The 10911-nt window shown below is 35.0% G+C and overlaps 1 protein-coding gene and 1 non-coding gene across 2 annotated transcripts; one reads left to right on the top strand and one right to left on the bottom strand.

Moving 5' to 3' along the window:
* Positions 1-1061: 1061 nt before the first annotated feature.
* Positions 1062-10855, bottom strand: LOC134649810 (uncharacterized). The gene is made up of 6 exons (XM_063504639.1): positions 10746-10855; positions 8396-8435; positions 8103-8206; positions 6991-7083; positions 6495-6598; positions 1062-1233 (listed from the first exon to the last, which is right to left on the bottom strand). Exons 1-6 carry the CDS (start codon positions 10773-10775, stop codon positions 1074-1076), a joined length of 531 nt encoding a protein of 176 aa, XP_063360709.1. The 5' UTR covers positions 10776-10855; the 3' UTR covers positions 1062-1073.
* Trnat-agu (transfer RNA threonine (anticodon AGU)) lies at positions 9300-9372 on the top strand. Its single transcript has one exon. It is a non-coding gene; the product is annotated as a tRNA-Thr (tRNA).
* Positions 10856-10911: the final 56 nt, after the last annotated feature.

The following is a 10911-nucleotide window of genomic DNA, read 5'->3' as shown; positions in this document are numbered from 1 at the left end:
AAAATTTGAACCCCCTACCAACTCTCAACCCCTGTTTAAACTTTTAGGCGATGAATTTTTAAAAACGCTTGAATCACTTTTCTTGTATTGTAATAATATGCCTTTATACAACGATTCAAGTCCCGCACTCCGATAAATATTTGGGTTCCATACAAATTTTCGACCCCCTTCACCACCTTGGGGGATGAATTATCAAAAACTCTGAAATTAGTTTTCTTTTCTCTTAATAAAATACCTTTTTACGAAGCTTCAAGTTCCTAGCTTTAAATAAAATTATAACCTATACAATCTTTCAACCCCTTTTTAACCCTGTTATGGGATGAATTTTTAAAAACGCTGAAATAAGTGGTCTTGTGTTCTAATACTATGGCTTTATACAAAGATTTAAGTCTCTCACTCTCAAAAACCCTTATAGGGTATGAATTTTTAAAAACGCTGAAATTACTTTTCTCGTATTCTAATAATATGTCATTATACAAAGATTCAAGTCCCGTACTTACAAAAAATATTGATCTCCATACAAACTTTCAACCCCTTTTTCACCTCCTCGGGGGATGAATTTTTAAAAACGCTGAATAGGTTTTTTGTTTTTTAATAAAATACCTTTTTACGAAGTTTCAAGTTCCTAGCTTTAAATAAAATTTGAACCCTATACAAACTTTCAACCCCTTTTGGACCCTTATAGGGTATGAATTTTAAAAAACGCTGAAATTACTTTTCTCGTATTCTAATAATATGTCATTATACAAAGATTCAAGTCCCGTACTTACAAAAAATATTGCCTTTGCTTATAAAAATATTTCCCACATACGGCACTTCAAACATATGTTCTATTTTCGATCAGCAAGACTGACATTCGATTGTCATTTTTGAACTAGCCTGGTAAAGGGTTAAGTTGTTCTAAAGGATGACTCACGTTAGACCGGGCCGTGTCCGGGCCGGAGCTTCCGGAGCTTCGTTTTCTATGGAAAGCATTACGTGATAACCGGTCATCTGTCATAGAAAAGTAAGTGCCCGGCTACACGGCCCGGTCTAACGTGTCATCTCTAATGCATCATGAAATGTATGAATAATTAAACTGTTTCACACACACAGTCTATAGGAATTTGGCCGTCAATTGCCTCTACTTTATTATTTTGTGTATCGTATATGAATAACTTGGTGTGGATGAACTTTTGCCTGCACATTGTCGTCGTGTCTTGTAGTAATAAGTCTTTGAAGCAAGTTTGGTTTCTGAAAATAAACAAAACACATTAGTGAAGTTCTGGATAATCTATTTTATCTATTTATTGAGTGAATGAACCGTTGATCTAAAGATTGGGCTTTATTCTTACTTTCTATTATGTTACAACTAGCTGTTGCCCGCGACTTCGTACGCGTGGATTTGTATATTGGTGGTTATATATTCTATATTAGCTTAGAACATTATGCAGAAAACGATAGCAGTAGGGACTGCAGTTAATTTTGTTAATTATTATACACAACCTGGCTACGAAATTTCAAGCCCCTAACTGAATAAAATTGTTCTCGATATAATCCCTCTCAACCCCCAGCATATTTTCAAGTCCACTATTTAGTAAAACCTACTACCTAACTACCTATTTACGAAGTTTGAAGTTCCTAGCTTTAAATAAAATTTGAACTCTCTACCAACTTTCAACCCCTTCTTAAACCTTTTAGGGGATGAATTTTTAAAAAAGCTGAAATTACTTATTATGTATTATAATAATATGCCTTTATACAACGATTCAAGCCCCGCACTCAAAAAAATGATTGACCTGCATACAAATTTTCAACCCCTTTTTTACCAACTTGAGGGAAGAATTTTCAACAATGCCGAAATTACTTTTCTTGTATTCTAATAATATGTCTTTATACAAAGATTCAAGTCCCGCACACAAAAATGTTTGATCTCCATACAAACTTTCAACCCCTTTTTCACCACCTTGGGGGATGAATCTTCAAAAACGCTGAAATTACTTTTCTTGTATTCTTATAATATGCCCTTATACGAAGATTCAAATCCCGCACTCAATAAAATATTTGATGTGCATACAAACTTTCAACCCCTTTTTCACTTTTTCTTTTTGAAATTTGTTTTCTTGTTTTTTAATATTATACCTTTTGATAGTTTCTAATTCCTAGTTCAAAATAAAACTTGAACCCCATACAAACTTTCATCCCCTTTTTAACCCCCTTAGGGGTAGAATTTCTCAAAATTGCTTCTTAGCTCTTATACATTTTATAAATGCAACCTCGTGTCCAAATTTCAACTTTCTAGCATTTGTAGTTTCGGCTCTGCGTTGATGAGTCAGTCAATCAGTCAATCAGTCAGGACACGTGCATTTATATATATATATAGATAGATAGATAGATAGATAGCTGTTGCCCGCGACTTCGTACGCGTGGATTTGTATATTGGTGGTTATATATTCTACAGCAAAATATTGCAGTAGGACGGTTAATCATTTGTTAATTATTAATATTATACAACGCATGAGATTTGTCTTTCACAACCCACGAAGTTTCTAGCCCCTAACTAAATAAAATTGTTCTCGACATAATCCCTCTCAACCCCCTTAGAAGATTTTCATGTCCTCTATTTAATAAGACCTACTACCTAACTACCTATTTACGTAGTTTGAAGTAAATAAAATTTGAACCCTATATAAACTTTCAACCCCTTTTTAACCATTTTATGGGATGAATTTTTAAAAACGCTGAAATCACTTTTCTTGTATTCTAATAATATGCCTCTGTACAAAGATTCAAGCCCGTTCTCACAAAAATGTTTGAACTCCATACAAAATTTCAACCCCTTTTTCACCACCTTGAGATATAAATTTTCAAAAACGCTGAATTTTATTTTTTTTTTCGTTTTAATATAATACCTTTTTATGAAGTTTCAAGTTCCTAGCTTAAAATAAAATTTGTACCCTGTACAAACTTTCAACCCCTTTTTAAACCTGTTAGGGGATGAATTTTACAAAACGCTGAAATTACTTGTATTATCTTCTAATAATATCCTCAAATACAAAGATTCAAGTCCCGCGCTCGAAAAAATTTTTGATATCCATACAAACTTTCAACCCCTTTTTCGTCACCTTAGGGGATGAATTTTCAAAAACACTGAAATTAGTTTTCTTGTGTTTAAATTTAATATCTTTTTGCAAATTTTCAAGTTCCTACCTTAAAATAAAATTTGCACCCCAAGACGAACTTTCATCCCCTTTTTAAATCCCTTAGGGGTTTGAACTTCCAAAAACGTTGCAATTACTTTATTTTGTAATCGGCTATCATGCCTTTCTAAGAAGTTTCAAAGCATTTGTTATGGATACAAACTTTTAACACTTTACGGGATGAATTTTCAAAAACGCAGAAATTTGTTTTCTTGTATTTTAATAATATATCTTTTTACGAACTTTCAAGTACCTAGCTTAAAATAAAATTTGAACCACATACAAACTTTCAACCTCTTTTTAACCCTGTTAGGGGATGAATTTTACAAAACGCTGAAATCACTTTTCCTGTCTTTTCATTATATCCCCAAATACAAAGATTCCAGTCCCGCGCTCGAAAAAATGTTTGATATCCATACAAAATTTCAACCCTTTTTTCACCACCTTAGGGGATGAACTTTCAAAAACGCTGAAATTAGTTTTCTTGCATTTTAATAATATATCTTTTTACGAACTTTCAAGTACCTAACTTAAAATAAAATTTGAACCACATACAAACTTTCAACCTCTTTTTAACCCTGTTAGGGGATGAATTTTACAAAACGCTGAAATTACTTTTCCTGTCTATTAATAATATCCCCAAATACAAAGATTCCAGTCCCGCGCTCGAAAAAATGTTTGATATCCATACAAACTTTCAACCCTTTTTTCACCACCTTAGGGGATGAATTTTCAAAAACGCTGAAATTATTTTTCTTGTATTTTAATAATATATCTTTTTACGAACTTTCAAGTACCTAGCTTAAAATAAAATTTGAACCACATACAAACTTTCAACCTCTTTTTAACCCTGTTAGGGGATGAATTTTACAAAAGGCTGAAATTACTTTTCTTGTCTTTTAATAATATCCCCAAATACAAAGATTCCAGTCCCGCGCTCGAAAAAATGTTTGATATCCATACAAACTTTCAACCCTTTTTTCACCACCTTAGGGGATGAATTTTCAAAAACGCTGAAATTATTTTTCTTGTATTTTAATAATATATCTTTTTACGAACTTTCAAGTACCTAGCTTAAAATAAAATTTGAACCACATACAAACTTTCAACCTCTTTTTAACCCTGTTAGGGGATGAATTTTACAAAAGGCTGAAATTACTTTTCTTGTCTTTTAATAATATCCCCAAATACAAAGATTCAAGTCCCGCGCTCGAAAAAATGTTTGATATCCATACAAAATTTCAACCCTTTTTTCACCACCTTAGGGGATGAATTTTCAAAAACGCTGAAATTAGTTTTCTTGTATTTAAATTTAATATCTATTTGCAAAGTTTCAAGTTCCTAGCTTAAAATGAAATTTGCACCCCAAGACGAACTTTCATTCCCTTTTTAACCCCCTTAGGGGTTGAATTTCCAAAAACGTCGCAATTACTTTATTTTGTAATCGGCTATTATGCCTTTCTAAGAAGTTTCAAAGCATTTGTAATGGATTCAATCTTTCAACCCCTTTTTAACCCTGTTAGGGGATGAATTTTCAAAAACGCTGAAATTACTTTTCTTGTCTTATAATAATATCCCCATATACAAAGTTTCAAGTCCCACACTCACAAAAATATTTGATCTTCATACAAACTTTCAACCCCTTTTTCACCACCTTGGGGGATGAACTTTCAAAAACGCTGAAATTAGTTTTCTTGCATTTTAATAATATATCTTTTTACGAACTTTCAAGTACCTAGCTTAAAATAAAATTTGAACCACATACAAACTTTCAACCTCTTTTTAACCCTGTTAGGGGATGAATTTTACAAAACGCTGAAATAACTTTTCCTGTCTTTTAATAATATCCCCAAATACAAAGATTCCAGTCCCGCGCACGAAAAATTGTTTGATATCCATACAAACTTTCAACCCTTTTTTCACCACCTTAGGGGATGAATTTTCAAAAACGCTGAAATTATTTTTCTTGTATTTTAATAATATATCTTTTTACGAACTTTCAAGTACCTAGCTTAAAATAAAATTTGAACCACATACAAACTTTCAACCTCTTTTTAACCCTGTTAGGGGATGAATTTTACAAAAGGCTGAAATTACTTTTCTTGTCTTTTAATAATATCCCCAAATACAAAGATTCAAGTCCCGCGCTCGAAAAAATGTTTGATATCCATACAAACTTTCAACCCTTTTTTCACCACCTTAGGGGATGAATTTTCAAAAACGCTGAAATTAGTTTTCTTGTATTTAAATTTAATATCTATTTGCAAAGTTTCAAGTTCCTAGCTTAAAATGAAATTTGCACCCCAAGACGAACTTTCATCCCCTTTTTAACCCCCTTAGGGGTTGAATTTCCAAAAACGTCGTAATTACTTTATTTTGTAATCGGCTATTATGCCTTTCTAAGAAGTTTCAAAGCATTTGTAATGGATTCAATCTTTCAACCCCTTTTTAACCCTGTTAGGGGATGAATTTTCAAAAACGCTGAAATTACTTTTCTTGTCTTATAATAATATCCCCATATACAAAGTTTCAAGTCCCACACTCACAAAAATATTTGATCTCCATACAAACTTTCAACCCCTTTTTCACCACCTTGGGGGATGAATTTTCAAAAACGCTGAAATTAGTTTTCTTGTTTTTTAATATAATACATTTTTACAAAGTTTTAAATTCCTAGCTTAAAATAAAACTTGTACCCCATACAACCTTTCATCCCCTTTTTAACCCCCTTAGGGGTTGAATTTTTCAAAATCGCTTCTTATCTCTTGTACACTTTATAAATGCAACCTAGTGTGCAAATTTCAACTTTCTAGCTTTTGTAGTTTCGGCTCTGCGTTGATGAATCAGTCAGTCAGTCAGTCAGTCAGTCAGTCAGGACACTTGCATTTATATATATAGATAAGTCCTTAACCTTGTAGATTTCAACCGCTGGAAAGTTGAAAACTATAGGTACTCCTAAATAATAACTAAAATAGATTAATCATCAACAAAAAATAATCGATTTCATTATAAAGTTTTTTTACTCCGCACTTTTAATTGTCGATCAAATACTTACTGCCAAAGAAGCGCGGCCCCGGCATGCCTCCCGGTAAGCGCATTTATTTGTGTGAATTTATAATTTATATTGGCAAGTATTTAACCGGTCAACTAATTAATCGAATTTGCGTAGTTAAAAAAAATAGAAATGAGTAAATATTTATTCTTATCTAAGTATCTACAACAACACAAGTCTTATTGAGCTTAGTCAATTGCGTAATAATGTCCTATAAGTAATACTGATTTATTAACTAGATAATGTAATATTTTAACACTTACGTGCTTTGACACGTCACGTAGGGTATCTGTTGCTCGAAAAACTTTGATTGCACGACGATTTGCGGAACCTGGCCTTCATTTCTCAGCTCATATGGAGTCTTTATCTGTAAATGTAAATGAAATAATTGCCTCCATACTGGTAAATAAAGATCAGTAGTTATATATTTAGCCTTCCATTCTTCAATTATTATTTTAACACATTCACTGCCAAGAACTACGCTACACGTGTTCATTTTTAGGGTTCCGTACCCAAAGGGTTAAAACCGGAACCCTATTACTAAGACTCCGCTGTCCGTCCGTCCGTCCGTCTGTCACCAGGCTGTATCTCACGAACCGTGATAGCTAGACAGTTGAAATTTTCACAGATGATGTTGCCGCTATAACAACAAATACTAAAAACAGAATAAAATAAAGATTTAAGTGGGTCGAAAACCGACCAAGTCGCACTTGGTCGGTTTTTTTTTATTATTATGTCAAAAATACTAGTAGGACGTACCTCCGTAACCGTTACACAATTGCCACCAATGCTCCCGGATTCAATTTTTGGCATTTCTGTCGCCAACTCTCTTTTTCTTCGATGAAGCTTAGGCTGAAAAAGGAAAAATCTAAAATTACCAAAAGTCAAAATGATATCTATTCTTATAATTTTACTAATCGTTCTTGGAGCTGTAGACCTCGCAAACCCCTGACTCCGTCATTTTGAAGATATTCCAAAAAAAAAACCGGCCAAGTGCGAGTCGGACTCGCGCACGGAGGGTTCCGCACCATCAACAAAAAATAGAGCAAACCAAGCAAAAAACGGTCACCCATCCAAGTACTGACCCCGCCCGACGTTGTTTAACTTCGGTCAAAAATCACGTTTGTTGTATGAGAGCCCCACTTAAATCTTTATTTTATTCTGTTTTTAGTATTTGTTGTTATAGCGGCAACAGAAATACATCATCTGTGAAAATTTCAACTGTCTAGCTATCACGGTTCGTGCGATACAGCCTGGTGACAGACGGACGGACGGACGGACAGCGGAGTCTTAGTAATAGGGTCCCGTTTTTACCCTTTGGGTACGGAACCCTAAAAAATATCGACAAAAAAAAAACTATTTAGACGACCAGTGCCCCGTTTATCAAAAGCTTGTAACTTGTAATACAAGCGGATGTCACTTTTTGACAGCTTTTGTTAAAAAGGGAGTTCCACTTGTATTACAAGTTACAAGCTTTTGAGAAACGGGCCCCTATAGAGGAGAACATCCGAACATGCGAAATAATTTTTACCCAAGCTTGAAAGTTGAATTTTCGCTCGCTTGTTCGATTACTTACTTGTCTCATCTAGGGGAAGTAGCCGTAGGGGACCACTGGGCAGTCGGGAGGCTCCGGCTTGTATACCTAGTAAAAATCTTTTGAACTGAGCTCGTTCACTTACCTGCACTAATAATGGCATTGTATTATTACAATCCTATTATTCAGTTCAAAAGATTTTTACTATAAATCATGACGATTTACAAGGGGGTGCCCGAGCCTCCCGACTGCCCAATGGTCCCCTACCTCCCCTACTAAGTAGTTAGATTTCGTTTTTAATGTATCTTATTTATAATAATAAAACTTGTGATCTTACCAATTCTTTAATGAGAAGTCGATCGATCGCCTGCTCCGGATAGTCAGCTGGCTTTATGTCACAGAAAGTCTTTCCATTGCATCCGTGTTGTGTGTCCGGATCAACTGAAATAGTAAGTACCAATAGATTACGATATTTACGATACAAGTGCGAAAAATAGGAAATTCGAAACGAGTGGCGATAAATTCAAATATATGAGTGTTTTAAATCGACATATGTTTTACAGTACAATATGGTATTAGACACTTATTTATTACTTATTTGCTAATCTAATTTGTATATATAGTTTTTACCTTTGGACACATATTTCCCGTGGACAGCTAGTGTTGACACCTGAAATCGTAACATAATGACTAATTAAAATTTTATGTTATACGTATAATGCTAAGGAATTCTATTACTGAGAGGGGTCTTCCCTACTGAGTAAACTCTGACAGTCACTTGTTTACTTTAGTCATTAATTAACTATTCTAGCAATATTGTTTGCTAGCTTTTGCACATGACTTCGTCTGCGTGGAGTTAGTAATTTGGGTAGCTTATTTTTTTCCAATCTGCTTTTTATCGATTTCCGGTACAATCTTCCACCCCCCTATTCACCCCCTTAAAGGATGACTTCTGGGATAAAAACTATTACCCTATGTCTTTCCCCGGGACTCAATCTCCATGCCAAATTTCAAATAAAACGGTTCAGCGGTTTAAGCGTGAAGAGGTAACAGACAGACAGACAGACGGACGGACGGACGGACGGACGGACGGACGGACGGACGGACGGACGGACGGACGGACGGACGGACGGACGGACGGACGGACGGACGGACGGACGGACTGACGGACGGACGGACGGACTGACGGACGGACGGACGGACGGACAGACAGACAGACAGACAGACAGACAGACAGACAGACAGACAGACAGACAGACAGACACACTTTCGCATTAATAATATTAGTATTAGTATGCATTAGTATGGATTTTCAACCGGTATTTTCTAGGGCTAGCCCCAATGAAATACATTCCTGGTAATTACTATTAATTTCGTAATTTCGTATGGGATAGCGCATCATTACTGGTGAATTTCCAATATGATTTGGAACTCTGGTAGCCGTTTAAGAAGTGTAGTACTCTCTTACGGTAGATGTCGCTATGAGCCTCCCTAGGGCTCATATATGGTGGAAATTTTCACTGAATTGGGTACGGTCTTGGTAGCTCAGATGGAAGAGCACTGTACTAGTGATCCAGTGGTCGTGGGTTCAAGTCCCACCCAAGACAGTGAATTTTTCCACTTTTAATTTATTTCGAAGCTTAATAGCATCGTTCGCAGACGTTTCTGCTTAATACAAAATTAAAGACTATAATTGAAGGAATAATAGAAAAAATGAGTCTTTCTAAAGAGAAAGAGAATTCGTTCTGAATGGGCGAAGAAGTAAACTAACGGCTATATTCGAACTTTAAAATACGTCAAATACTAGAGATTGAAACGATATGGATTGGATATGTCAGTGTCAAAAGTGACGTTTCTTCAAACAAACGCGTCACTTTTGACACTTGTTTGACACTGACATATCCAATCCATATCGTTTCAATCTCTAGTATTTGACGTATCTTAAAGTACGAATATGGCTGTGAGTCTAGTAACTATAAGTCATGTTGTATGTCCGCAAAGGGCAGCTGTTGATACCATTTATTTGCAAAGATCATTTATATGTATACCTACACAGTGGACAATAAAAACTTTCTTATTCTTATTCTAATCACAAAACTATATTTAATATATTATAATTATTGTATCAAAATGAAAAGTAAAATAAAATTAGCACTTTTAGCCATTGAGGTATATACAAGAGACGACATCTCGAACAAAATCTTTCGGCACCTCAGAGAAGTGCATGCACTTCTTTGCTTTTAGTACGTGACCGACCACTGACGAGATGCCACACATGTACAGAAAATTAAAAAAAAAATTAAAAAATGATGTCGTGCGTGTTAAAAAGTTGCAACAATAGCACCAGAAAATATAATAAAAGGGATGGAATAACATTTCACCGGTAAGCAATGGAATAACTCTTGATTTACTATTATTATTTAGTTTTCAAAGTAAATGTTTGGTCGTATAAAAAGTATTGTATGCAACGTTGTTTAACTGAGTCAAAAAATACTCGTGGCGTCTTTAACGACTGACGACTGTTTGACGACTGGTCTGGCCTAGTGGGTAGTGACCCTGCCTGTGAAGCCGCGGTCCTGGGTTCGAATCCCAGTAAGGGTATTTATTTGTGTGATGAGCACAGATATTTGTTCCTGAGTCATGGTTGTTTTCTATGTATTTAAGTATTTGTATATTATGTATATCGTTGTCTGAGTACCCACAACACAAGCTTTCTTGAGCTTACCGTGGGGCTTAGTCAATTTGTGTAATAAAGTCCTATAATATTTATTTATTATTATTTATTATTATTTATTTATTAACAATTTTCGGCTTCGCATGCATGCATGCACTTCTCTGAGGTGCGGAAACATTTTGTTCAAGATGTCGTCTCTTGTTATATACCTCAATGCTTTTAGGTGAGAATGTGGAGTGTTTTATTATGGTTTCCATGGTAACGGAATAAAGTTTTATTTCTGTTGGACTTGCCAACATCACTTACCGTTAAAAGCATAAATGCTGTAGACACCATTATTGGTTTATACACGGCTATGCCACACCTTTTGCGACCACTCTTCACGGAACGCCCAGCACCAATAACTTGTATAAGGATAAACTCCTTTATATAACTCGAAATAATGTTTCCTTATTAGGTACAGGAGCTGACA

Source organism: Cydia amplana, chromosome 7 (assembly GCF_948474715.1).
Source record: "Cydia amplana chromosome 7, ilCydAmpl1.1, whole genome shotgun sequence".
Classification (NCBI taxonomy): domain Eukaryota; kingdom Metazoa; phylum Arthropoda; class Insecta; order Lepidoptera; family Tortricidae; genus Cydia; species Cydia amplana.
This window is presented reverse-complemented; position numbering and strand designations above follow the sequence as displayed.

Coding starts and splice junctions, on each gene's coding strand:
- LOC134649810 (XM_063504639.1), bottom strand. CDS start 10,775: ATGGTGTCTACAGCATTTATGCTTTTAACG. Junction 8,207..8,395: donor CGGGAAATATGTGTCCAAAG/GTAAAAACTATA, acceptor TTACTATTTCAG/TTGATCCGGACACACAACAC. Junction 7,084..8,102: donor GACTTCTCATTAAAGAATTG/GTAAGATCACAA, acceptor TTCCTTTTTCAG/CCTAAGCTTCATCGAAGAAA.